General features: G+C 43.4%; 2 protein-coding genes across 2 annotated transcripts; both read left to right on the plus strand.

Annotated features, from left to right (window-relative positions):
- The first annotated feature begins 3,831 nt into the window (after nt 1-3,831).
- On the plus strand, nt 3,832-8,292 carry LOC112308875 (olfactory receptor 3A1-like). Its single transcript, XM_024565163.3, has 2 exons — nt 3,832-3,983; nt 6,707-8,292. Exon 2 carries the CDS (start codon nt 6,713-6,715, stop codon nt 7,658-7,660), a length of 948 nt encoding a protein of 315 aa, XP_024420931.2. The 5' UTR covers nt 3,832-3,983; nt 6,707-6,712; the 3' UTR covers nt 7,661-8,292.
- An 8,740-nt stretch (nt 8,293-17,032) lies between these two features.
- LOC112308873 (olfactory receptor 3A2) lies at nt 17,033-26,088 on the plus strand. The gene is made up of 2 exons (XM_045199212.2): nt 17,033-17,363; nt 19,698-26,088. Exon 2 carries the CDS (start codon nt 19,704-19,706, stop codon nt 20,649-20,651), a length of 948 nt encoding a protein of 315 aa, XP_045055147.2. The 5' UTR covers nt 17,033-17,363; nt 19,698-19,703; the 3' UTR covers nt 20,652-26,088.
- The last annotated feature ends 340 nt before the right edge of the window (nt 26,089-26,428 follow it).

The following is a 26,428-nucleotide window of genomic DNA, read 5'->3' on the forward strand; positions in this document are numbered from 1 at the left end:
CATATGAAAAGATGCTCAGCATCACTAGCCATCAGAGAGATGCAAATTAAAACCACAATGAGGTATCATCTCACACCAGTCAGAATGGCCAACATAAACAAATCCACAAACAAATGTTGGAGAGGATGTGGAGAAAAGGGAACCCTTGTGCACTGTTGGTGGGAATGCAGACTGGTGAGGCCACTGTGGAAAACAATATGGAATTTCCTCAGAAAACTAAAAATGGAACTGCCCTTTGACCCAGTAATTCCGCTGCTGGGATTATACCCTAAGAACACTGAAACACCAATCCAAAAGAATCTGTGCACCCCAATGTTCATAGCAGCACAATTTACAATAGCCAAGTACTGGAAGCAACGGAAGTGCCCATCAGCAAACGAGTGGATCCAAAAACTATGGTATATTTACACAATGGAATTCTACGCAGCAGAGAGAAAGAAGGAGCTTATACCCTTTGCAACAGCATGGATGAAACTGGAGAGCATTATGCTAAGTGAAATAAGCCAGGAAGTGAGGGACAAGTACCATATGATCTCACCTTTAACTGGAACATAAGCAATAGAAGAAAAAAGCAAACAAAATATAACCAGAGACATTGAAGTTAAGAACAATCTAACAATAGCCAGGGCGGGGGTGGGGGGTGGGGGCGGGGATAGTGGGAAGAGGGTATTACAGGAACTACTATAAAGGACACATGGACAAAACCAAGGGGGAGGGTGGAGAGGGGGGAGGGAGGTGGGTTCACCTGGGGTGGGGTAGAGGGATGGGGAGAAAAGGCATACAACTGTAATTGCATAACAATTAAAAAAAAAAAAAAAAAGAAAATAAAAGGCTACTACTGAGAACTATTTTCATTCTTGCCCACTTCCCTTTAAGAATCAGGTTGCTTGCTACAGTGACATAGGTTGTGATTACTGCAGATAATATCTCACCAGTGGAAGGCAGCAGTTGATTGCTAGCTCACCTGCTCCCTATTTACCTTAAAGGAAGCTCACACACTCCTTCTGACAATAACAAGTAGTGTAGCAAAGCAGTAGACAGCACTGGCTCTAGAGTAAGACTGAAGCAAGTTCAATCTTGGCTTTGCCACTGGTAAGCTGCATGATCCTGGGAAATTACTTCACCTTTCAAAGCAAATACAAACTACCTTCCATGTCATCAGGAAGTAGAGTTTGAGTAAAATATGTAAAACATTCTGTGTGATGATTTCGATATGCATGTAAGCATGTAAATGTTTTATTCCTAGTATGTAGTATACCTTCAACAAATGTTAGCTGTTATAGCAGTAGTCCTTGTTAAAACTAAAGCTGAGCAGCAGCAGATAATGTGAATTCACTCTCAAAACTGCTGATAAGGGATTGCCTGTTCCTGCACTGGGAAACCAGAAGGGATCCTGTGCTTATATCAGTCTTTTGGAGAACATGGTGGGGCTTAATGTCGGGTCGTTCACTTAGCAGGATGCATGTGCTGGGAAGTTACCGGATACTGAAATTTACAGTAACAATTATGCACTTCACTTAAAATACACAGGTTTGCACCATCCCATATGCATCTTTCATTATTTAAATTGATAATCACCACTCATTTTAGTTTTACTTTTTACCTTAAACAGTATTTATACTTTATATATGAATGTCCCTGTAATGACCCAGTTTGCACATTTGTCATAACTACTTTCTGAGATGTGCCGAGACGCCCTTACTTCGTAGTTTTGTCGAGATTGCCCGACTGTACTGCCTGAGGATTACTTCAAATTATTGAATATTAAAAATAACCATTCCAGCAACCATTACTTTTTACGTGATTTGTTCTCCCAGCCTACATTCCTAAAAATGAATATGTCCTGTGTACTTACGGACAGTTTAAAGCTCATGTTGTATACTGCCAAATTGTTATCAAAACGTAAGTATCTCCCCAAGGCTGCATCAACTGTTTCATTTTGCTATTCACTTACTAGCAGCAAATTTAGTAGCATTTCACTATATGTACTTAATAAATATATAATAACTCAAAATAATTATTGGTAAGATGATCGTTTTCCCATGAGCATTGAATAGTGAAAATTATTTCCATCATCTAGGGTTACAACAAATTTTCTATATTATTGTTACATACTCACAAGAGGATTTAAAAATAGAGACATTTATAAATGAAGTATATGGTATCCTTATCTCAAATTTGAAGAACTATTGTTTCTTTTTCATAAAAAATTATGTATATTTAAGGTTTAAACATGACAATAAATAGATATGGGAAAAGTAAAATCATCAAAGCAGGCAAGTTGATTCACATATCAATCTCACATAATTACCTTTTTTTCCCTCTGGTGCGGGCATGTGAAATCCATTCTCTTGGCAAGTTACCTGTTTTCAGCACAGTGTTACTAACTGCAGTCTTCATGTCACACGTTAGATGCTAGAACTTCTTTATCTTACAAGGCTGGAATTTTGAAACCTTTGACCAATATCTCTCTGAATACCTCACTTTCCTGCCCTGGTGTCCACCATGCTACTCAATGCTTCGAAGAAATTCACATGTGCTCAGACCTAGTGAAACCCCCCAAACCCCATTGTTCATGGCATCAGAAGGTTCCAGGCAAGTGGTGACACTGTCAGCTCACAATGAGCAGAAACGAGCAGGGAAATTTCCAAGCTGGCCACAGCTGAAATCAGAAGAATGGCTGAGCAAGATGGCAGTCTGAACATTGACTCTGTCTGCTGTGATCCACTTCACAGAGTTGTTGTGGGGATGGAGAGGGACTCTGTCTGAGCTGCAAGGCTCTTACCACATTCCTGTGTCTTTAACAAGGACTCATAAAAATGTTACCCGCAGGTACGTTGATGTCTTGTTGAAATTCTATTAGCATCTTAATGAATGTTAGTTCACTAATAATCTTCACAGAATGTTCTGTGGTAGAAGATATGTTCATTTCACAGATGAGGAGACTGCGGCCCAGAAGGGTGCTGCAGCTTGTCCAAATTCTAATAACTCCTAATTGGACAAGCAAGTCTGTCTACAGTGCATTTCTGACTGCATCAGGCTTCTCTGGTGAGAGAGGAGAGAGCCCTCTCTCTTGGGGGATATGCGATGAGCAATTACTGGTGAGTACAGAACTAGGAGGAACAGAATCCTCCACATTTCCCCATCTTCAGTATGTGATACTGTGACCTTCATGCGACCTCTCCATCTCAAAGGGCCTGGCCTAGACAATCATATGGTTTGAAAACCCCCAGGAGGCCTTCTAGATCCATAGAGCTCTTTACCAGCCCTTCAGGCATCATCAAAGGAGCCCAGGAGACACAGTCCCAGGCTACCCACACTAACAAGGCCCTGAAGGGGAAGCACCATGTTCCTGAAAACTCATAGGTACTTGGGCTTGAGGAAGGCTTCTCCCTCTGTTCTCTCTCCTGGCCTCTCCCGCACCCCACCGCATTCTCAGGCCTAAGACAAGTCTGGAAACTACCTTGTCTCTGTGGGAAGGCCCTGCACAGAGCTGGCATCTGCCAAAGCAAAGCCCTCCCTTAGGGACCTGTCTCTGGTCTCAATTGCACGTCTGGCTTCCTGGAGGACTTGGGGGACGAGGACAAGTCCTACAGGTCTCAGCAACCCATGATTAAGGGAAACTTACATCATCTGCCAGAACTACCTGTCATAAAGCCAGTGGGAGAGGTAATGCCTTTTTAAAGAAAGTCCAAATACCAGCAGATGTAAGACATTGTTGCTATATTCACCAAGGGCTGGAGTTGTTTGCAAAACATCTTGGATGACTCCCACCTGTCTCTTCTTTCCTGGGAAGGATCATTTCAGAGACTCCCCAGAGGACAACACCCACTGACTGGGGATCTAGGCTAAAGATGATACCAATTTGTTTTTGCTCATTTTCTTCTATACAGCTGCTTTCTTTCTGAGTAGATAACTGAGTCTGCAGAGCTCCTCATCTTCTTTCCTGAAGAGAACTCCCTGGCTTCTCTGCCCATGCCAGAGTAAGTATTCTCAGGGCCCATCCACTGCCCTCCTGCTGCCATCAGCTCACACTCACCTTCACACAGGGTGCACCTCATGCTCCTGAAAAGGGAAGCCTTGGGGGAAACACGTGTGGTGATAACACAGAGGTCTGCTTCCTCTCTGGGCTCCAGTGCCCTTGTCCCCCTTCCCAGATGAAGCAAGCCTGCCCTCTGCTACTCTTTGGAGAGATTGGGAGGGTGTTGGCTAAGCCTAGTTCACTGCCAGTTCTTGACACCTACTTCATTAGGCAGCCTCAAACCTTTACTGCAGTCACAGGCCTTGCTGAGCCTTTTCATCCCTGGGAGCAGGGAGGACTGAGGTGCAATTCAAGAGCAGGGAGCTGCCTGAGCTCCGTGAGGAGAACCTGGGCTCATGACACAGCCCCAAGAATGGTAATGTGAAAGGGCCCCTGATGATGGGCATCATGGTGACTCTCTGAACACTCTGTATGTCTCTGGTTGGTCAGAGGTCATCCCAGAATCCCAATGATTTCAAGCAAGCTGTGCCTGTGTCCATGCAGGGACTGGCTGCAGCTGTTTGCTGCACTTCTGTCCCTGGGTATAACTCACTTGTCTAGAGCCTACACCCCTGCCAAGGGCCTTATTCTCTGGGCGCTTTACATGGAAAGAAACATACGAGTGTGTGGATTGTTACATGCCTTGCCTGTTCCTTCAAAACCAGGAGAGCTATAGTCCTGCCACCACCCTAGCACCAGTCGCTTGCCTTTATTCCTCCACTAAGTCATTGTGATTCATAAAAGTCAAGCTCTAATTCATCATGTTCACTAAGTCTTCATGACTACTCCAGTTCATACTAGATAGAGCTTTCCTCCTCTGATATCCTGTGGACACTTAAACCATCACTTACTTGTTCGAGAAATATTGAGTATCTAGTATGTGTGAAGTATTATGGTAAGTACTGCTATTGGAAACTGAATCAGTCTTACAGAGAAGCAGGGGAGATATGCGTTTTACAGTGGTGACTTAGTTAGAAGGTAGATAGTGATAAGTTCCCTGAAATAATGTGTAGTTGTAGCTGAGGGAGGGAGGGAGAAGTCAGGGAGGAAGGGAGGGTAGAGAGAGAGAGAAAGAGATCTTTTTGAGATGGAAGTGTTTCCACCAAGAAGGCATTCAGCAGCCAGTATTTGAGTCAATTGGCCTGCAGTAATTGGAGGGAGGCCTGTGCAGGAAGGGAAAACAGCATGAATAAAGGGGTAAAAATCACTGGTGGCCATCTAATGCTTGTGTGCACATGGACCATAAGGAGAAAACAGAAAGTAGTTCATTGCCCTTTAATATGATAATATATGTAAAGAGCTGTTATCTATCCATTGACTTGTCAATTGGCAAGGCATTTATCTCTTTGCAGTGAGAACCAGGCCTGGGGAGCATCCTCCCACCATCTCAGCAATCCTGTGCTCTTGCAATGTTAAGGCCCTTTTAGAGATCACCAGGTCCACCTTTTTATCCATGGAGCACAGACTCTCATCCCTGTTCCCTTTTGTTAGACTCACTGGACTCCAGCTGCCTCCCATCTTCGAAATCCAATGTATTCTCTGCAGGGAAATATCATTACTGTTAGTGAAGATGTAGCTCTGCTTATTCCATGGGCAATAAAGATACATGTGCAGTAATATATTTTGACCAGGAGTTTATTGTAAGCCGTGAAAATCTTAGCTCAGTCTAGCTCTGTATGTATGCACTTTCTTCTTTGAGAACCTCTCCTTACAGCTATTGGTCAGTCTACCTACTGTGCCTGAGTCAAAGACAAGTGCAAGGCTATGCAGAAAATTAACTTTGCAATGCAGAAAAGGAACTGCCCCTTGCAGGAAACCACGCATAGGTCATGATACAATTTTAACTTGTGAAGCAGGTAGCAGATACTATAAAAAGAAAACATCATTTGATGAAGCTGTTATTCAAAGTCCAGTGTAAAGGCCTAAATAAGATCAAGACACTGGCAGTTTATTGACCAAGGAATTTTGAATTTGTATTTGAGAGTATGTCCCTCACCTTGGAGGAATGTACTTGGCTAGAGTGTCTAATAGCCACAGTCACGGGATTAATGTATTTTCCCAAGTATTCTGACCCTTACAACAGGGAGATTATGGGAGTGATAAGTAACTGTGGTTTGGGACATCTCAGCTGAGAGATTTGAGCTGATGGGAGGTCAGTGAGTGAGGTGTGGCTGGGGTGAGGGAAAATCATCACTGGAGAACTTTCACCTAATTCATGCCATATCTTTGTTCATCTTCAATATTCCTGAGAGTCTTGAAACCTAGGTTAGTTTTTTAAATACCTTGTACTTTTTTTGCAAATATCATTAATTTTTGTTTTGAATTCTCTTTGTTGCTTTGGGCTAAACCCTCAGAGGTAAATCAGGAAATTCCATTTTAACCTTACTGATGTCAAAGAGGAAGTCAGCTTTTATCTTATTTTCCCCAAGAATTGTGACCCTTACAATAGGGACAGTATGGGAGGGACAAGGTGATGTTGGTTTGGGGCATCTCAGCTAAGAGTAGGATAAAGGCTTTGGGGCGATGGGAGGTCCATGAGTGAGGTGTGGTCAGGGGTGGGAGAAAATCATCACCTGGAGAGCTGGGAACATATAGGGAAGCTCTGAACATAGGTGCTGTAAACCCTTATGTTGCATAAATACACTGAGTCAACTGAGGCTTCCACACTGGGATGTTTCCTTACAGCTTCTCATGGAACCAGAATCCAGGGCAAATGGAACTGCTGTCACTGAGTTCATTCTACTGGGCTTGGTGGAGACTCCAGAGCTGTGGCCTCTTGTCTTTGTGCTCTTCCTCTTTGCCTACCTGGTCACAGTCGGGGGCAACCTGAGCATCCTGGCTGCCATCGTGGTGGAGCCCAAACTACACAACCCCATGTACTTCTTCTTAGGGAACCTGTCAGTCGTGGACATTGGGTGCATCACTGTCACTGTCCCCTCAATGTTGGGTCATCTGTTGACCCACAAGCATGCTATTCCTTATGGAGCTTGCCTCACACAGCTTTTTCTCTTCGATCTCCTGGGTGGTGTGGACTGTTTCCTGTTGACAGCCATGGCCTATGACCGATTCCTGGCCATCTGTAGGCCCCTCACCTACAGCACCCGCATGAGTCAGACTGTCCAGAGGATTTTGGTGACTGTGTCCTGGGCCTGTGCCTTTACCAATGCATTGACCCACACTGTGGCCATATCCACACTCAACTTCTGTGGTCCCAATGTGATCCATCACTTCTACTGTGACCTCCCACAGCTCTTCCAGCTGTCTTGTTCCAGCACACAACTCAATGAACTTCTGGCCTTTGCTCTTGGTTTCATAATGGCAGGTATGCCCGTGGCTCTCATCGTCACCTCCTATGCCCACGTGGTAGCTGCAGTTTTACGAATCCGCTCAGTGGAGGGCAGGAAGAAAACCTTCTCCACATGTGGTTCCCATCTTGCTGTGGTTGCTCTATTCTATGGTTCAGCTATCTTTAACTATATGCGACTAGGTTCAGCCAACCTTTCAGATAAGGATAAAGCTGTTGGAACTTTTAACACTGTCATCAACCCCATGCTGAACCCAGTCATCTACAGCCTCCGGAACCCTCACGTGCAAGGTGCCCTCTGGCAGGTGATCACAGGGAAGCGGTCACTGACTTGATAAGCTGACCAGTGTCACTTCCTCCTTTTCTTTTTGGAATAAAGGAGAAATCCTCTGGGGCTGATAGCTAGAACAAATGATCCAGAACTCTTTCTATCTCTCTGAGCATGATAACTTTTTTTGGAAGTGATAATAGTTATTGTTTTCCACAGAAGCCCTGCCTAGTTATAGGCAATGGGTATGTAAATTAATGCTAGGTCAGGTCAGTTGACAAATTACAACTTCAGTCACTGACAGCTACCTATGCCAGGTAGAAGTGAAACCTAGGAATGCTTACAGGTTCATATCCCACAGGGAATGCTTTTTTGGTTGGTTAGATTGTGGGTTTCCGAAAACATCCCTGCAGACTTCCCCATCAGGGGGTCATCTGACTCCCTCAGGTTCAGGTATGGTTGGTCTGCTTATAAAACTTAGGTCTGGAGGTCAGGATTATTTTCTTTCTCTCATCAGGCTTCTACAAAACTAAAAGAGCAGCTCCTCTCTTTCCCATCACACAGAGATGCCCTGGCAGACAGGGGAATAGATGGGGAGCTTGGCCGGCATGTGTTCTCTGGTAACTCTGGAGAGCATGATCGCCGTGCACACAACCTTAAAACTCCGTTAACACATATGATACCTCTTATAATACCATGATGAATTTTCCTCATCTTTCCTGCCTCATGTGTTTCAAATCTTTGAAAAGCTAAGCATTTATAATCTGAATATTATTTCAACAGCAACTCTTCTCCAGAATACTCCAATGAATTTCCCCTCTAAATTCTTACTCTCAGTCCCCTAACCTGTTAGCTAAGACAACCCATATCCGTAAATACAAGTCTGTTGTATCTGGTGATGTCTCACCTTAAGTTTCTGTTTTCAGTGGGAAAGTATGTCTCTAACCTAGAACACTATCTTATCTGGTGAAAATTAATGCTAGGTCTTATCTCCTGACCTAGCATTAATTTACATAATCATTGCCTTTTCTGCTTACCAGACTTTGGTTCAGTAATCATTGAGCTGAATTTCCCTTCTAGCCTCCCTATTAGGAGTAAGTGTCCATTCCTGGCATCCCTACTGGGCCACTGATGATTCACAATTCATTTCCCTCATAATCCCTTGGCCTGCTCCTGTGGTGTGTCTTCTCTGTGATATTTTGTGGGGATAAAGAGATTGAAAGGATGAGAAAGATGGAGGTGAACAGACATGAGAGAGGGAAATAAAACAAGGTTAAAATGGGGAGTTTGTGGAAAAAATAAAAAGGAAAAATGAGGAATAGTGAAAAACAGGGTACAGTTGCAAGGAAAACGGTAAGGTATAGGAGGGGTCAAATAGGGTAGAGATAGAGTGGGAGATGAGGAACACTGGAGAGATGTGATAAGAGGAAGGAAGTAGAGTAATACAATTAGTGGGTCAGAGACGGGAGAAGTGGGCTTCCTATTCTGTACTCTCCAGAAACAATCAGTTCTGGCAGCCCTAATACCATCATTGTAGTCCATCTACTCTACCAAGAATGAAATTATATTTTGAATTATGATAAAAGTGCTAAAAATGTAGTATAGGGCCCTGGCCAGGTGGCTCAGCAATTTGGAACATTGTCCCATATACCAAAGTGTTGCAGGTTCGATTCCAGGTCAGGGCACTCACCTGGGTTGAGGGTTCTATACCTGGTGGGGCATATATGGGAGGCAAGCCATCACTGTTTTGCTCTCACATCGATGCCTCTCTCCTTCTCTATAAAGTCAATGAAAGCATGTCCTCAGGTGACCGTTTTTTTTAAAGTGTATATAGGGAACTCATTTTCTGTTTCTCTGAAGAGAAGATGTTTCTAGAATGTGACGGAGAAGGTTTATCAGAGGGGAAAACAGGAGAAAAGAGTGCTGATATTTCCTCCACCTGCATCTCTAACGTCTCAGCAGAGTTAGTACTAACTCCTCAACTTACCAGGTTACTCCCTGCCTTTTGGGTCACATTTGCCAGTGCTGTCAAAAAGCCATGGGAAAGATGGCTCTTTCCTCATCCTGTCTGAGTCTCCAAACTTCAAGGATACAAAAAGCCAGCTTCCTCCAAGGGTCAAGAAAACTGTAGAGGAAGACCTGCAACATGGCTATCACCTTATCATTTCCTCTCCTCCACAATGCTCTTGACCTTGAGTACGTTCTTTACCTTCTCTGGGCCCTTACTTGACAGAGCCACCAGGGAATCATCACAGTTCTCCCACCTCTAATCTTTTCCGATTCTACTCGTCTGAAGGAACAGAAAAATTGTGTCATTCTGTTCACCCTGAAGAGTGACTCCATCTGCCACCATCACTTCCACCCACCAGCATTTAACCCTGCAGCAGCACAGAGCTTTCTGTTTCCTTCCGAAAGTCCCTGTGCCTTGGGTATTTTGGCCATGTGAACACTGATGTAAAGCCTCAAGGGGGGATTTGGGGAAACATCACCACCACGTGCAATGGATCCACGGGCTCAGCATCACAAAGGATGACCAAGGACACGGATAACCAGTACTCTGTCCACTCTCTGGGATCACAGGGGTTTCTTAACAATTTGTAGTTTCTTCACTTTCGTTCAGAATTTGCATCTGCTTTTTTTATTCCGAATTGGAAATCTTTGCTCTTTAAAAATGTCATGCTGCATGTCATATATCCTGTTGTGGAAGTTCAAGCAATAGAGAATGTCACCAGTGCCCTTTTATACCGTGCTGACCACAATCCTCTTATTTAAAGGCAGCTATTGGTAATAGTTGGTGTTTAGCCTTTCAGAGAAGTGAACACAAGCATGCTCCCACACACATGTGTATTCAAAAGACTACACTAGTTTCTAAATGGTTTTGTCCCTGTTCATATTACAAAGTATAATTCTTTACATGTCCAGCAATAAATCTATCTCATCTATTCTAAAGGCTGCACACTGTTGTATTTCATGTATAAACTGTATCTTTTTAAGGAAACCTATACTGATGAGATTCAAGTTATTCCTTTTTCTTTTTCTTTTTCTGTAATTGCTAATAATACTGGGATAATGTTCTTATTTACGTATCTTTCCATGCTTCTGAAATTATTTTCACTAGTTAAATTCATAAAAGCAACGTATGTGTTCATTTCATTAGAGTAGGGAACCCATTCTAAGGAAATGAAGGTAAAAACTTGCAAATATTCTGCCTTCCTACTTGCCAAAAATTCTGCTCTATTTTATGTCTTGGTTGGCAGTTTGAGAAATTTCCAGGGCAATTGTAAGGGAAGATTCAGAATGCTCGTGACCTCACTTGTTGACTTCACTGTGTGTTATAAATAGAACTTCAAAATTTGATTAATTGTGGCATTGTTTCTAAATTTGAAATTTTTCATTTATTGTTGTATAGATATTCTACATCTATTACTACCTATATTTATTCTTTTTAAATTGCTTATTGAAATATTTTTGGCCCTTTGCTGTAGGATACCTTTACCTTAATGACTGGTGGAAATACTTCATGTTTTGGGACAGTATCTCTTTGCCATATATGTTCCACATATATTTCCCAATTTCCCAGTTATCTTTAACTTTATATAGGATAACTCGTTCCCAAATTAAATTTGACGTTTTTATGAAATTTATCTTGTTTGGTATCATGCTTAGAAAAAATGACTTTTCCATGAAAATGCTGTATAAGTATTTGTCAGTGATCTCCTTGTAGTACTTTAAAATTTCTGGACCCACTCATTTACCGATTGGCACTTAGGTTGCTTCCTGCACTTGGCTATTGTAAATTGTGCTGTTATGAACATTAGAGTGCATAGGTTCTTTTGGATTGGTGTTTCAGGGCTCCTAGGATATAATCCCAGCCGCAGAATGGCCAGGTGTAAAGGCAGTTCTGTTTTAGTTTCCAGAGGAAATTCCGTACTGTTTTCCATAGTGGCAGCACCAGTCTGCATTCCCACCAACAGTGCACTAGGGTTCCCTTTTCTCTGCCTCCTCTCCAGCACTTCTTTGTTGATATGTTTATGATGGCTATTCTGACCAGTGTGAAGTGATATCTCATTGTGGTTTTAATTTGCATCTCTCTGATGGCTAGCGATGCTGAGCATCTTTTCACATGTCTTTGGGCCCTCTGTATATCCTCCTGGAGAGGTGTCTGTTCAAGTCTTTTGCCCATTTTTTAATTGGGATTTTTGTCTTCCTGGAGTGAAGTCATATGAGTTCTTTATATATTTTAGAGATCAAACCCTTGTATTCATTGATATGTCCCCTAAAGCAAGGAATGTAAAGGAATGAATAAACAAATGGGACCTCATGAAATTACAAAGCTTCTGCATGGCTAAAGAAAACAGTATTAAAATGAAAAGAGAACTAAGTATATGGGAAAACACATTTGCCAGAGATACCTTGGACAAGGGTTTAAAATTTCTTTTTACGTCAAATACTTAATACATTAACATTTACTTTTGTGTTTGTTCTAACTTTCCCCACTTGATAATATCACCCGTAACCATAACCAGTATATATAATATATGTGCTCTCTCTATGTATATAATGTATGTGATATTATATATATTATAATAGCCAGTAAGATGGCACAAAAGGAGATTTCTTTTTTTTTTTGTAAGTGCAATTTTAAGATTTTTTTTTTAATTTTTATTGTTATTCAATTACAGTTGTATGCCTTTACTCCCCATCCCTCCACCCCACCCCAGGTGAACCCACCTCCCTCACCCACCTCCACCCTCCCCCTTGGTTTTGTCCATGTGTCCTTTATAGTAGTTCCTGTAATCCCCTCTTCCCACTGTCCCCGCCCCCACACCACCCCCCCACCCTGGCTATTGTTAGATTGTTCTTTACTTCAATGTCTCTCGTTATATTTTGTTTGCTTTTTTCTTCTATTGATTATGTTCCAGTTAAAGGTGAGATCATATGGTATTTGTCCCTCACCTCCTGGTTTATTTCACTTAGCATAATGCTCTCCAGTTTCATCCATGCTGTTGCAAAGGGTATAAGCTCCTTCTTTCTCTCTGCTGCGTAGAATTCCACTGTGTAAATATACCATAGTTTTTGGATCCACTCGTTTGCTGATGGGCACTTCGGTTGCTTCCAGTACTTGGCTATTGTAAATTGTGCTGCTATGAACATTGGGGTGCACAGGTTCTTTTGGATTGGTGTTTCAGTGTTCTTAGGGTATAATCCCGGCAGTGGAATTGCTGGATCAAAGGGCAGTTCCATTTTTAGTTTTCAGAGGAAATTCCATATTGTTTTCCACAGTGGCCTCACCAGTCTACATTCACACCAACAGTGCACTAGGGTTCCCTTTTCTCCGCATCCTCTCCAACATTTGTTTGTGGATTTGTTTATGTTGGCCACTCTGACTGGTGTGAGATGATACCTCATTGAGGTTTTGATTTGCATCTCTCTGATGGCTAGTGATGTTGAGCATCTTTTCATATGTCTGTGGGCCCTCTGTATGTCTTCCTTGGAGTCCTTGAGGAAAACATTGGCAGGAAAATCTCAGACATTCCACGCAGCAACATCCTCACAGACACATCCCCTAAAGCAAGGGACATAAAGGAAAGAATAAACAAATGGGACCTCATCAAAATAAAAAGCTTCTGCATGGCTAAAGAAAACAGCACCAAATTACAAAGAGAACCAACAGTATGGGAAAACATATTTGCCAATGATACCTCAGACAAGGGCCTGATGTCCAAAATATATAAAGAACTCACACGACTCCACTCCAGGAAGACAAACAACCCAATTAAAAAAAGGACAAAAGGAGATTTCCACTCATATTCCCCCTAGCAACAATTCCCGGCAGCCATACTGAGACCAAACTGCCTTGTGGGAGCTTTGGATGGAGGTAGGGGATTGTGAGACCCTCGAGCAGCCCAAGACTCAGGAGGGCTGTATTGAGAAAGCAAGCCTGTGTCTAGGTGGTAGACTGGCTGACAGTAGTCCTGAGCACACCTGGACACAGCTCTTATCCCCTGTAGCCTCAGCCACAGCAGTATTAACAGCTCCACCATCCTTGGCTGTGTATGCTGAAGTAGCCTGTGATTCAGGTCCACACCATCTTAGCTACCAGACATGCCCGCCCAAGGACAGGGCAGCAGACACACTCATCTGTGTCCCTGAGACAGGCCCTCCAACCTCACCACAAATGTAGGCATTGGAAGGGCCCTGCAATGTGGCTCTATCAGCTTTAGTCATGGGCCAGGAACACTCCTGCTTGTCCAGCAACCTGTTAGAAGACACATTCCTCTTCTGTGCCTCCAGAGGTAGGCCCACTGACCAAACTCTAGACCTTGAAGTGACCCCATAACCCAGCTCCTGCCCTGGAACCTCAGCTAGGAACACTTCTGCCCACCCATTGACTTGGAGGAAGACATGTTCCCACAGGTAGGCCTGACAAACTTGGTTGGTCTCACTGTGGTTATTGCAGAGAGAGAACCTGTAACCAAAAGCCAGTTTCAAAGAGACATCTGAAGAGTGTATTTGGAGAACCCCTAGGCATCCTGGCCAGGATATTAAATCCTGAATCCTGCAAAGTGCTCCATGTCAATGAACTCTCCCCATTTAATATTAACGTTCTACCTGCTCCTTCATTCCTCATGATCCACTCCCATCTTGCTCCTCTGAAGAGGTGGAACTTCTAGATTCTCCCAGGATATATTAGCCAGTGGATTCACTTCTTATTGCTCTGATCACAAATTGCCATAACCTTGGGGTGACTTCAAACAACAGAAATGTACTCGCTCATGGTTCTGGAGGTCTCTCCACATGAGCCCTATAGGGTTAACTTAGAGGTGTGAGCTGGCACAGTTTTTTTCTGGAGGCTCCAGGGAGAATCCATTCATTGTTTCCTCCAGCTTGTAGTGGCTGCTGGCATTCCTTGGCTTGTGACCACATTAGTCCACTCTGATTCCATCACCATCTTGCCTTTTTTTTCCTGTGAAGCATCTCTCTACCTCTCTTTTGTAAGGACTCTTGAATTACTTTTAGGCTTATTGGATAATCTAGGATATGCTCCCTGGCTGAAGACCCCTAACAATGTGCTAACTCTTTTTTACCATCTGAAGTAGATTTCAGGAGTTAGGGCCTAGATATCTTCGAGGACCAATATTCAGTGTACCTCAGACAGGTATGGGAATTCTTTTCAGTGAGTAAATTATTTCCTCTTGGATTATAGATGAGATTACCTTTCTCAGAATATACTTAGACCTAACCCAAATTTTTCTGAAAGCACTTGGGGGGATTTGGGAGAAGTTCTGGAGGAGGACAAGAATCTCCTCGTAAGGCATCTGCTTCATATAAGATCTTTGCATGGTCTTCAGGCAAAAGGAGGTTGACCTCCCCTCGCACGGAGATAGGGATGCTTTTGCCAATAAAGTTCAGGAGGGCCTGAGGGGTAAAAATTCTCATGCTGAACTTGTCAAACATCCCCATCCAGGACTCAAGGTCTCAGTCCTTTCCTATCAGGGCTCTGGATTTAGCGTGCAACAAACCTACACACTCATGAGCCCTTGTAGTTCTGCCACCCTTACAATTAGCTCCAAGGTCTATTTCCAGCACAGTCTGCCTTGTGGCAGCAGAAGATTACTGTCTCATTAAATGTTGCCATGGAGGTATCCTACCTTTCACAACAAACTTCCTAATTGATAGTTGGCTGACCTGGGCCCATCACTCGATTTCTTCAAGACTTCAGAGTAAGTTAACAAAGGCCACCCTTTATTCCTGAAACTCCACTATTCTTATAATTATCATGGTTCACATAATATTAATGTGCTGGTGTTAACACATAACCTTGTGTTTTGCCTTGCACCTGTACATCATCCCAGTCTACCACAAGTGAGTCTCAGTAACTATGCTAGGGGTTACGACAACACCCCTTACCCAAGCAGTGGTGAATGGTCCAATTCCAGATTTTCATCTGGAAAATATGCTTCCTAGGGCTATCCAAGTACCAAGTGTCAGAACTGGGTTCCCTCCCACCAAACACAGCCCAAGACAAGATGCATATGTAGTTTAAAGAGAAAGTCATGTCAGAGAGCAAGAGGAAATTAATTTGTTTGAAAGGCGGTCCCAAGGAGCAAGACCAAGGTTATGGACATGGGTGAACAACATGGAAGGAGTATTCCTCACTGAAGGATGTTTCCCAAGGTGCCTGCTATGGACGGCCCAGACTGGATTGTGCAAGAGCATACAGAATGCCTCCCAGCACTGTCTGAAGAAGAGGCAGTGGGGTGTTTATCCATTGGCTCCTGTATCCCATTTTCAAGGTGTCCTCAGCCATCGGAGCTCCACATGTGCTCAGACATACTGATACCCCCCAAAACCCGTTTTTCCTGGCATCAGAGGATCCCAGGCAAGTGGTGACACTGTCAGCTCACAATTAGCCTAAACAGACAGGGAAATTTCAGATCTGGCCACTGCTGAAATCAGAAGAATGGCTGAGTAAGATGGGAGTCTGAACATTGGCTCTGTCTGCTGTGATCCACTTCACAGAGTTGTTGTGGGAATGGAGAGGGACTCTGAGCTGCAAGGCTCTTACCACATTCCTGTGTCTTTAACAAGGACTCATAAAAATGTTACCCGCAGGTATGCTGATGTCTTGTTGAAGTTCTATTAGCATCTTAATGAATGTTAGTTCATTAATAATCTTCAACAAATGTTCTGTGGTAGAGGATGTGTTCATTTCACAGATGAGGAGACTGCGGCCCAGAAGGGTGCAGCAGCTTGTCCAAATTCTAACAACTCCTAATTGGACAAGCAAGTCCGTCTACAGTGCATTTCTGACTGCATCAGGCTTCTCTGGTGAGAGAGGAGAGAGCGCTCTCTCTTGGGGGATATACAATGAGCAATTACTAGTGAGTACAGAACTAGGAGGAACAGAATCCTCCACATTTCCCCATCTTCAGTTTGTGATACTGTGACCTTCATGCGACCTCTCCATCTCAAAGGGCCTGGCCTAGACAATCATATGGTTTGAAAACCCCCAGGAGGCCTTCTAGATCCATAGAGCTCTTTACCAGCCCTTCAGGCATCATCAAAGGAGCCCAGGAGACACAGTCCCAGGCTACCCACACTAACAAGGCCCTGAAGGGGAAGCACCATGTTCCTGAAAACTCATAGGTACCTGGGCTTGAGGAAGGCTTCTCCCTCTGTTCTCTCTCCTGGCCTCTCCCGCACCCCACCGCATTCTCAGGCCTAAGACAAGTCTGGAAACTACCTTGTCTCTGTGGGAAGGCCCAGCATGGGGTTTGGCCTCTGCCAAAGCAAACCCCTCCCTTAGGGACCTGTCTCTGGTCTCAATTGCACGTCTGGCTTCCTGGAGGACTTGGGAGATGAGGACAAGTCCTACAGGCCTCAGCAACCCATGATTAAGGGAATCTTACATCATCTGCCAGAACTACCTGTCATAAAGCCAGGGGGAGAGGTAAGGCCTTTTTAAAGAAAGTCCAAATACCAGCAGATGTAAGACATTGTTGCTATATTCACCAAGGGCTGGAGTTGTTTGCAAAACATCTTGGATGACTACGACCTGTCTCTTCTTTCCTGGGAAGGATCATTTCTGAGACCCTCCCCAGAGGACAACACCTAGTGACTGGGGCTCTAGGTTAAACATGATACCAGTTTGTTTTTGCTCATTTTCTTCTATATAGCTGCTTTCTTTCTGAGTAGATAACTGAGTCTGCAGAGCTCCTCATCTTCTTTCCTGAAGAGAACTCTCTGGCTTCTCTGCCCATGCCACAGTAAGTATTCTCAGGGCCCATCCACTGCCCTCCTGCTGCCATCAGCTCACACTCACCTTCACACAGGGTGCACCTCATGCTCCTGAAAAGGGAAGCCTTGGGGGAAACACGTGTGGTGATAACACAGAGGTCTGCTTCCTCTCTGGGCTCCAGTGCCCTTGTCCCCCTTCCCAGATGAAGCAAGCCTGCCCTCTGGGACTCTTAGGAGAGAGTGTGAAGAGATTTGCTGAGCCTGGTTCACTGCCAGTTCTTGACACCTACTTCATTAGGCAGCCTCAAACCTTTACTGCAGTCACAGGCCTTGCTGAGCCTTTTCATCCCTGGGAGCTGGGAGGACTGAGGTGCAATTCAAGAGAAGGGAGCTGCCTGAGCTCCGTGAGGAGAACCTGGGCTCATGACAAAGCCCCAAGAATGGTGATGTGAAAGGGCCCCTGATGATGGGCATCATGGTGACCCTCTGAACACTCTGGATGTCTCTGGTTGGTCAGAGGTCATCCCAGAATCCCAATGATTTCAAGCAAGCTGTGGCTGTGTCCATGCAGGGACTGGCTGCAGCTGTTTTCTGCTCTTCTGTCCCTGGGTATAACTCACTTGTCTAGAGCATACACCCCTGCCAAGGGCCTTATTCTCTGGGCGCTTTACATGGAAAGAAACATACGAGTGTGTGGATTGTTACATGCCTTGCCTGTTTCTTCAAAACCAGGAGAGCTACAGTCCTGCCACCAACCTAGCACCAGGTGCTTGCCCTTATTCCTCCACTAAGTCATTGTGATTCATAAAAGTCGAGCTCTAATTCATCATGTTCACTAAGTCTTCATGACTACTCCAGTTCATACTAGATAGAGCTTTCCTTCTCTGATATCCTGTGGACACTTAAACCATCACTTACTTGTTCGAGAAATATTGAGTATCTAGTATGTGTGAAGTATTATGTTAAGTACTGCTATTGGAAACTGAATCAGTCTTACAGAGAAGCAGGGGAGATATGCGTTTTACAGTGGTGACTTAGTTAGAAGGTAGACAGTGAGAAGTTCCCTGAAATAATGTGTAGTTGTAGCTGAGGGAGGGAGGGAGAAATCAGGGAGGAAGGGAGGGTAGAGAGAGAGAGAAAGAGATCTTTTTGAGATGGAAGTGTTTCCACCAAGAAGGCATTCAGCAGCCAGTATTTGAGTCAATTTGAGTAATTGGAGGGAGGCCTGTGCAGGAAGGGAAAACAGCATGAATAAAGGGGTAAAAATCACTGGTGGCCATCTAATGCTTGTGTGCAAATGGACCATAAGGAGAAAACAGAAAGTAGTTCATTGCCCTTTAATATGATAATATATGTAAAGAGCTGTTATCTATCCATTGACTTGTCAATTGGCAAGGCATTTATCTCTTTGCAGTGAGAACCAGGCCTGGGGAGCATCCTCCCACCATCTCAGCAATCCTGTGCTCTTGCAATGTTAAGGCCCTTTTAGAGATCACCAGGTCCACCTTTTTATCCATGGAGCACAGACTCTCATCCCTGTTCCCTTTTGTTAGACTCACTGGACTCCAGCTGCCTCCCATCTTCGAAATCCAATGTATTCTCTGCAGGGAAATATCATTACTGTTAGTGAAGATGTAGCTCTGCTTATTCCATGGGCAATAAAGATACATGTGCAGTAATATATTTTGACCAGGAGTTTATTGTAAGCCGTGAAAATCTTAGCTCAGTCTAGCTCTGTATGTATGCACTTTCTTCTTTGAGAACCTCTCCTTACAGCTATTGGTCAGTCTACCTACTGTGCCTGAGTCAAAGACAAGTGCAAGGCTATGCAGAAAATTAACTTTGCAATGCAGAAAAGGAACTGCCCCTTGCAGGAAACCACGCATAGGTCATGATACAATTTTAACTTGTGAAGCAGGTAGCAGATACTATAAAAAGAAAACATCATTTGATGAAGCTGTTATTCAAAGTCCAGTGTAAAGGCTTAAATAAGATCAAGACACTGGCAGTTTATTGACCAAGGAATTTTGAATTTGTATTTGAGAGTTTGTCCCTCACCTTGGAGGATTGGCTAGAGTGTCTAATAGCCACAGTCACGGGATTAATGTATTTTCCCAAGTATTCTGACCCTTACAACAGGGAGATTATGGGAGTGATAAGTAACTGTGGTTTGGGACATCTCAGCTGAGAGATTTGAGCTGATGGGAGGTCAGTGAGTGAGGTGTGGCTGGGGGTGAGATAAAATCATCACTTGCAGAGCTAGGAACATATCAGGAAGCTCTGAACACAGGTGCTGTAAACCCTAATGTTGCATAAATACACTGAATCAACTGAGGCTTCCACACTGGGATGTTTCCTTACAGATTCTCATGGAACCAGAATCTGGGGCAAATGGAACTGCTGTTACTGAGTTCATTCTACTGGGCTTGGTGGAGACACCAGAGCTGTGGCCTCTTGTCTTTGTGCTCTTCCTCTTTGCCTACCTGGTGTCAGTTGGGGGCAACCTGAGCATCCTGGCTGCCATCTTGGTGGAGCCCAAACTCCACACCCCCATGTACTTCTTCCTGGGGAACCTGTCAGTGCTGGATGTTGGGTGTATCACTGTCACTGTCCCTGCCATGTTGGGTCGTCTCTTGTCCCACAGGCGTATAATTTCCTATCATGCCTGCCTCTCCCAACTCTTCTTCTTCCACCTTCTGGCTGGGATGGACTGCTTCCTGTTGACAGCCATGGCCTATGACCGATTCTTGGCCATCTGCCGGCCCCTCACCTACAGCACCCGCATGAGCCAGACAGTGCAGTCGACGTTGGTGGCTGTGTCCTGGGCCTGTGGCATCAGCAATGCACTGACCCACACTATTGCCCTTACTACCCTCAACTTCTGTGGTCCCAATGTCATCAATCACTTCTACTGTGACCTCCCACAGCTCTTCCAGCTCTCCTGCTCCAGCATACAACTCAATGAGCTGCTGCTCTTTGTCATGTGTATTCTAATGGCAGGTGCCCCTCTGGTTCTCATCATCACCTCCTACATCCACGTGGCAGCTGCAGTTTTACGAATCCACTCAGTGGAGGGCAGGAAGAAAGCCTTCTCCACATGTGGCTCACACCTCACTGTGGTTTGCCTCTTCTATGGAACTGGTATCTTCAACTACATGCGTCTGGGCTCAGACGAGTCTTCAGACAAGGATAAAGGGGTTGGGGTTTTCAACACAGTTATCAACCCCATGCTGAACCCACTTGTCTATAGCCTTAGAAACCCTGATGTGCAGGGTGCCCTGTGGAGGGTGCTCGTGGGGAAGTGGTCACTGACCTGAGTAGTGATAGGCTGATAGTGCCTCTCCTTTCCTGCTTTTCCTTAGTTGAGGAAAATTTTCCATGACAGCAGTAACCTGGAGAAATGATTACGAACCATTCATTTATAGATTCTGATGCTGGAATAATTTGTGCGATGTATCTGTCTTGCAAAGAAACACTACATAATTTATTCATTTACTTGGACAACAAACATTTGTTGAATTGCTTCTATGATCCCAACACTCCTCTGGGGCACCGGTGAACAATCCCTGCACTTGTGCAACTCACATTTTAATGAAGGGTGACAAAATAAATGAAATAAACACACATCATATTTGATACATCATATAATGACACATGCTACGAAGAACAGGTAAGATAAGGGGAAATGAGGTTAGGATCTACCCAGCAAGGCTCCCCATACCTGGCAAGTTGCTATCTTCTTTTCAGCTATGCTCACTTTCCAGGTAGCCTTGAAACCTTGGAAGCCTGGTAGCTCTGGGCAGCAGTAGCCTACAAGGAAGGACTATTTGTTTGATCGCAGCTTAAAAAACCAGGAATATCACTGTGAAATATTTTTCTCATGGGAAATGAGAGATTCCGTCCAGATCAGGGTGCAGAAAGCTGTTTTAAATCAGTGCCAAGGATTATTCTACTCTATGGTTCACCTTTCACCTCTAGGAAAATCAGCTCCTTCTCTTTACTAACACAAATAATCTCATAAGATGCTTAGGGGACAGGTAAGATCTAGAGAGGGAAGTAGCCCATTACATAAAAGCTACATCAATACATACATGGTATATCTGCAGGTCTAAAAAGGCATGTTTCATCTCCATCCTCTGCCATATTTTTCTCCCTTATTAAGTGAGTCACCATTCTCACATACACGATAAAGCCTTTGAAAGAGTAAGCATTATTACTCCTGTCAGGCCCTTAGAATTTTCACTGTAGGATGTCCACTATAACCTTCTCCCCCAAAGTTCTGCATTTCTCCCCCAAACCTCTTAGTTCAGAGAGTTTCCATAAATGTAGTGTGTGGGAGTGATGCCTCTTTCTGAATTTACTTAATTACACATCAGTACAGCTTCCACATAGAGGATTCACTCATCTTCAGTTTCTCCATCTTTCGATCATCCATTACCATTAGTGTCTTTTCTCCAGGCTCCTCTGGAAGGCTACCAACCTTCCTGGCCATTCTGCTCTGATGTCCCTCTACTGTATCATTCCTAAAATTGTCCCATGGCTACACCTGGAGCTTGGTTTCTCTGCAATCTCTTCTTGGAGCCAGGAAACTGTAAGAAAGAGCTGAAATGAGGATGGGGGAAAGGACATAAAGGTAGGCAGTAGGGCAGGATTGGGAATGGAGCAATGAAGATGAGGTGTGAGGGTAGAGGGAGTGATGGGACAGCACAGTGAGCAAAAGGGCTGAGAAAGAAGGATAGCAGTTGGGGAAAGGACATGAGAAAGTGGGAGATGAAAAAGGATGGGAGAATTGGGATTATCCACTGAAGATGACTAAGGAAGGTTGATGAGGTCAAAGACGGCTGTGGAGCAAATGGAGGATGAACAGGGACGGGATATGAGAACAAAATTCATACCATGGACTCACTTCCCATTAGCTGTGGCCACACAGCTGATAGCCCCTTGAATGTTCTTGTTAGGCCTCACCCTTCCCAGCAGGAAGAAAAAATGTTTAAGTGTTGCCAAAGGTATAACGATGCAAAGTCTCCCGGGAACTACTCCTATGCTTCTTCTTGCTAGCAGACAGTGTTAGAGGACAAAGTAGGACTGACAGGTGGGGCAGAGGGAGGGGAGATGTGTGTGCTGAGGGTTTATCCTGCACAACCCCATTGGGCCATCAGCCTCTCTGCCTTGCAGGCAGTGCCAGCCAATACAGTCTAATGAGCAGAGGTGAGGTATGTCTCTTTCCTGATACCCTCATTTCTCCAGACTCTTTGGGGTTAGAGGTTGAGCTTCTCTCAAAGGGAAAAATTCTTGAGAAGGAAAAGCAGGCATGTGGGCTGTAATCACTGCTCGGTGACCTTAGAAACTTCCTTTCTGTGGTAGGGCTTGTTTCGACCTATTCCATAAGGACCCAGGACAAGAGCGTCTCTTCACAGTTCTTCACATTCAACTACTTTTCGTTAGAATGGTCTGGACGAAGTCTGTCCTAGGCTGCACCCAGAAGTAATTTTGGGAGCATGACCACCACCATTTTTACCACTCCATCTAGCTCTGGGCAATTAGCACTGTCCCAGTGTGTACTATCTATGACCCCCAAAGGGTCATCTGCTACCCCTGGCCTCCGCATGTTTCCTCCTGAACCTTCATCCCAAACTCTTAGGATCTTTTCCTTGGAAACCGTTTCTTATGTTCTCCCTCTCCTGCAAGATCAAAGGGGGTCCTTAACAAGTGAAGAAGCTGCATTTCATTTGGGACTCCTCCCTTTGTGTCCTCACGTGTAAATATCATCAGTTAAAAATTATTTAGAAATGTTATACCTGATAGTGGAAACATTCAGATTCTATATTATTTGGTCAAGTGGAAAGTAAAAATACAAGTGTCCTTTGACATCTGGGTAGAAGTGTCTCTGCACCAAAAAAACACCTTGATTCAGCGTTTACTCCTCTGAAGAGTTTTATGTTCATCCTTCCAGAGATTTTACACAAACATGACATGCATATTTCACATCCTGAGAACAATTACTGTTCTGGGATCTGCTTTTTATTTTTCTAGACATTATGCAATATAACCTCTTACACGATAAAGACTAAAAGTCATCCTTTTTTATTGCAATGGTTGCACAGTGCAGCATTGTACACATAAACCATAATTTACTTAATCAAACTTCTGTTGATATAATTTCAGTTGTTTCCAACTGTTTTGCAATAACAAACAGTGCTGTGATGAATATCTTTACAAAGACATTTTTCCAAGTTTCTATAATTATCCACATGGAATTAATTCCTATGAATAACTTTATGGAATTTTAAAAATGCAAATATAAGTTTTGAGATAAACATGTGCACATATGTATGTTGTCCTCTTACTTTCCAAAATGTCTGCACTACTTCGCACATCCACTAGGCTATGATAGTGCCTGTGTAGCCTTGTCCCTCCCATCGAGGCTTGTTATAAGTAAATGTCTTTAGTTTTTACAATCTAAAGGTTGAGCGATGGCAACATTTTTATTTTAATTTTTAAGTCTAGGTAAAACTGCACTTGAATCTCTTCACATATTTGTTGGCCAATTTCTTCTTTTGGCATTGCCTTTTGACACTTACGCCCTCTTCACCACTGGATAGTTTGTTAGGAAACCATCTTTCTGGATGTCAGCTTCTCGTCCTGCAACTTGCAAATCCTGACTCTAGCGTGCCGGTTGTCGCAGCTTGAAGTGTGTTTTGCCACATAGATGTGTTGCATTTTTATGTGGTCAAGTCTGTCTTTTCTTACAATGCTTTGTGATTTTGTGTCTCACTTTGAGTGGAAAAGAGTTTTTCCATCTGTATCAGGCAAGACAGGCTAGGTTACATTGTGCTAACAAACCAGCCCCTAAAATCTCAGTGGTTTGCAACAGCAAAGGTTAATTTCATATCCATATGACTTCAATTATCTGATGGAACTAAGAAAAATTGTTGGGTTCATTTATTTTTTGGATTGTTCATCCTTTTTCTTGCTATAAGGAGGAGAGTAACAACTTCCAAGCTCTTTATATGTCAAAGTGGAAACCAGAAGTCTACATACTTTTTGATAATGTTCTGTGGTGAACACCACTTCGATTTTCCCCTTTCTAACAGCTGCCAGTTTCCACTTGGCATCCAGGTGGTTCCAGGGAGTATGGTTCAGGGGTCCAGAGTAGAGTTAGAAACAGCACATCTGACTGGCCTGTCCACAGTGATGGTTCTTTGTGGGCACCTGACTTTAGTTAGTTTAACAAGATCCTTTATGCTACTGACAAGAAAAAAAATCTGGATGTTGTAAATTACATTATAGCAGCCAGAGGGTGAGAGAAAGAGCCCGAGCAGTTAGCGTGTTAAGAGCTTGGAGCCAGCTGACAAAAAGACTGCTGACACTTCTGAGTGTGTGTTTGAACTTCGAATTAACTTCCAGGTGGCTATTTCCATGGTTATCTAGAAGAGAGAAAGAGTAGCCTCCTTTTCATGTACAATGCTAACTAGCGCAATGTTGCGAAAGAAGCACATTGTTGCTTTTGACTATTTTATTGGGTTGGCCAAAAAGTCCGTTTAGTTTTTTCCTGAAAATGAAAGACACATTTTTTCATTTTCACCAATAACTTTATTGATTTGAGTGTTTTAAGTATGTCAGCAATCTCCCCAGTGATATAACATTGATTATTCTCAATGTCTTGGTTTGATCACTATCATTTTCAACCGCCTATCTGTACTAGTGAGAAATCTCCAGTATGAAACTTAGCAAACCACTGTTGACACGTTCGGTCAGTCACAGCACCTTTTCCATACACTGCACATACGTGTTTTGTATTTCAGTTGTGTTTTTACCTTTCTTAAAATAATTAAGCATAATATGCCAAAATGTGCATATTTTTTCCATCTTCAATATTAAAATGGCCACTCAAAAATTTAACAATCTTGATAAGTCTTTTTGAAATTCACAGTTATATGACAACTGTCACAATATAATCTAACAAAACTTTCTCAAATGAAGATAAAGACAACTAAATTCTACTAGAGACATCTTATGAAAAAAAACCAAATGAACTTTTGCATCAACCCAATACTTAAAAGTTTCTGATGCTTTCTCTCATTTCTGAAATTTAACATCCAATCTTTTGGCCCAGCAAGTCCACTTCACCAATTTCGCCCGAGGAAACAATCGGGTAAGGGAACAAAGATGAGTTGCAAACTGATGCTGATCCCGGCCAGCAGGATCCTGTGTTGTGGAGGCAATAGACAAATAAATTCACACGGACTACAGAAATCCTTTGGAGAAAAAGGGACGGCATGGCCACTCTCTAAGTGAGAGAGGGCAAGAGGGCTAGAGAGAGCCCAAGAGAGCACCAACCCCTGCTTGGACAGGCTCTTATTGCTTTTCTGGGCACATTTCATAGAGGATGGTCATCACTTACTATGCACAGGTTCACAGTAGGTGATTACCTTTTATAGACAACAAAGGACAGAATGCTGGTAATTACTTCAAAGAGAAGGATGTTACAGATCAAGGGGGAAAGTGGTTGCACTCCATACTTGGGAGGTTTAGCACAGACTTTAGGAAGTTAAAGATACTCAGTAAACATTTGCTGCCTCAATTCAGGGTGAGGGAGTTTTAGCAAAAGCAAGTCTCATAGCAGCCTAGGTACAATGCAGGCCTGATTCCCCATGGGAGAACCTGTCCATGGGCGTGGGTCCTGCCTGCCGAACCTCACACCCACTGGCTTTTCCAAGTGGGAGCTAGACTACATTTCCCACAAGTGGAACAGTTCCTTATAGCAAACAATGGGGAAAACCGTAAGCAACCCAATACTGAATAATGGGCAGTGTATTAAAGAAATTCTAATTATTTATTGAATTGCACACTGAAATACTGCATAGACATTAAGTGGTAACATAGCTGAATATTTACTAACATAGATATTAAGTAGAAAAACAAGTTTCAAAACAGTTTGAATTCATTCTGAAAAAATAGATATTTAGCAGAGATCAAAGTTTAACATGTAAATACAATTTAATACAAAGTTTAAAATTTAAAGGCAATTATTTTTGGTTTATTTTTACTGTAATATTTCTGCAATATATGCCTATTGTTGGTTCAACAAACA

Source organism: Desmodus rotundus, chromosome 9 (assembly GCF_022682495.2).
Source record: "Desmodus rotundus isolate HL8 chromosome 9, HLdesRot8A.1, whole genome shotgun sequence".
NCBI lineage: Eukaryota > Metazoa > Chordata > Mammalia > Chiroptera > Phyllostomidae > Desmodus > Desmodus rotundus.

Coding starts and splice junctions, on each gene's coding strand:
- LOC112308875 (XM_024565163.3), top strand. CDS start 6,713: ATGGAACCAGAATCCAGGGCAAATGGAACTGCTGTCACTGAGTTCATT.
- LOC112308873 (XM_045199212.2), top strand. CDS start 19,704: ATGGAACCAGAATCTGGGGCAAATGGAACTGCTGTTACTGAGTTCATT.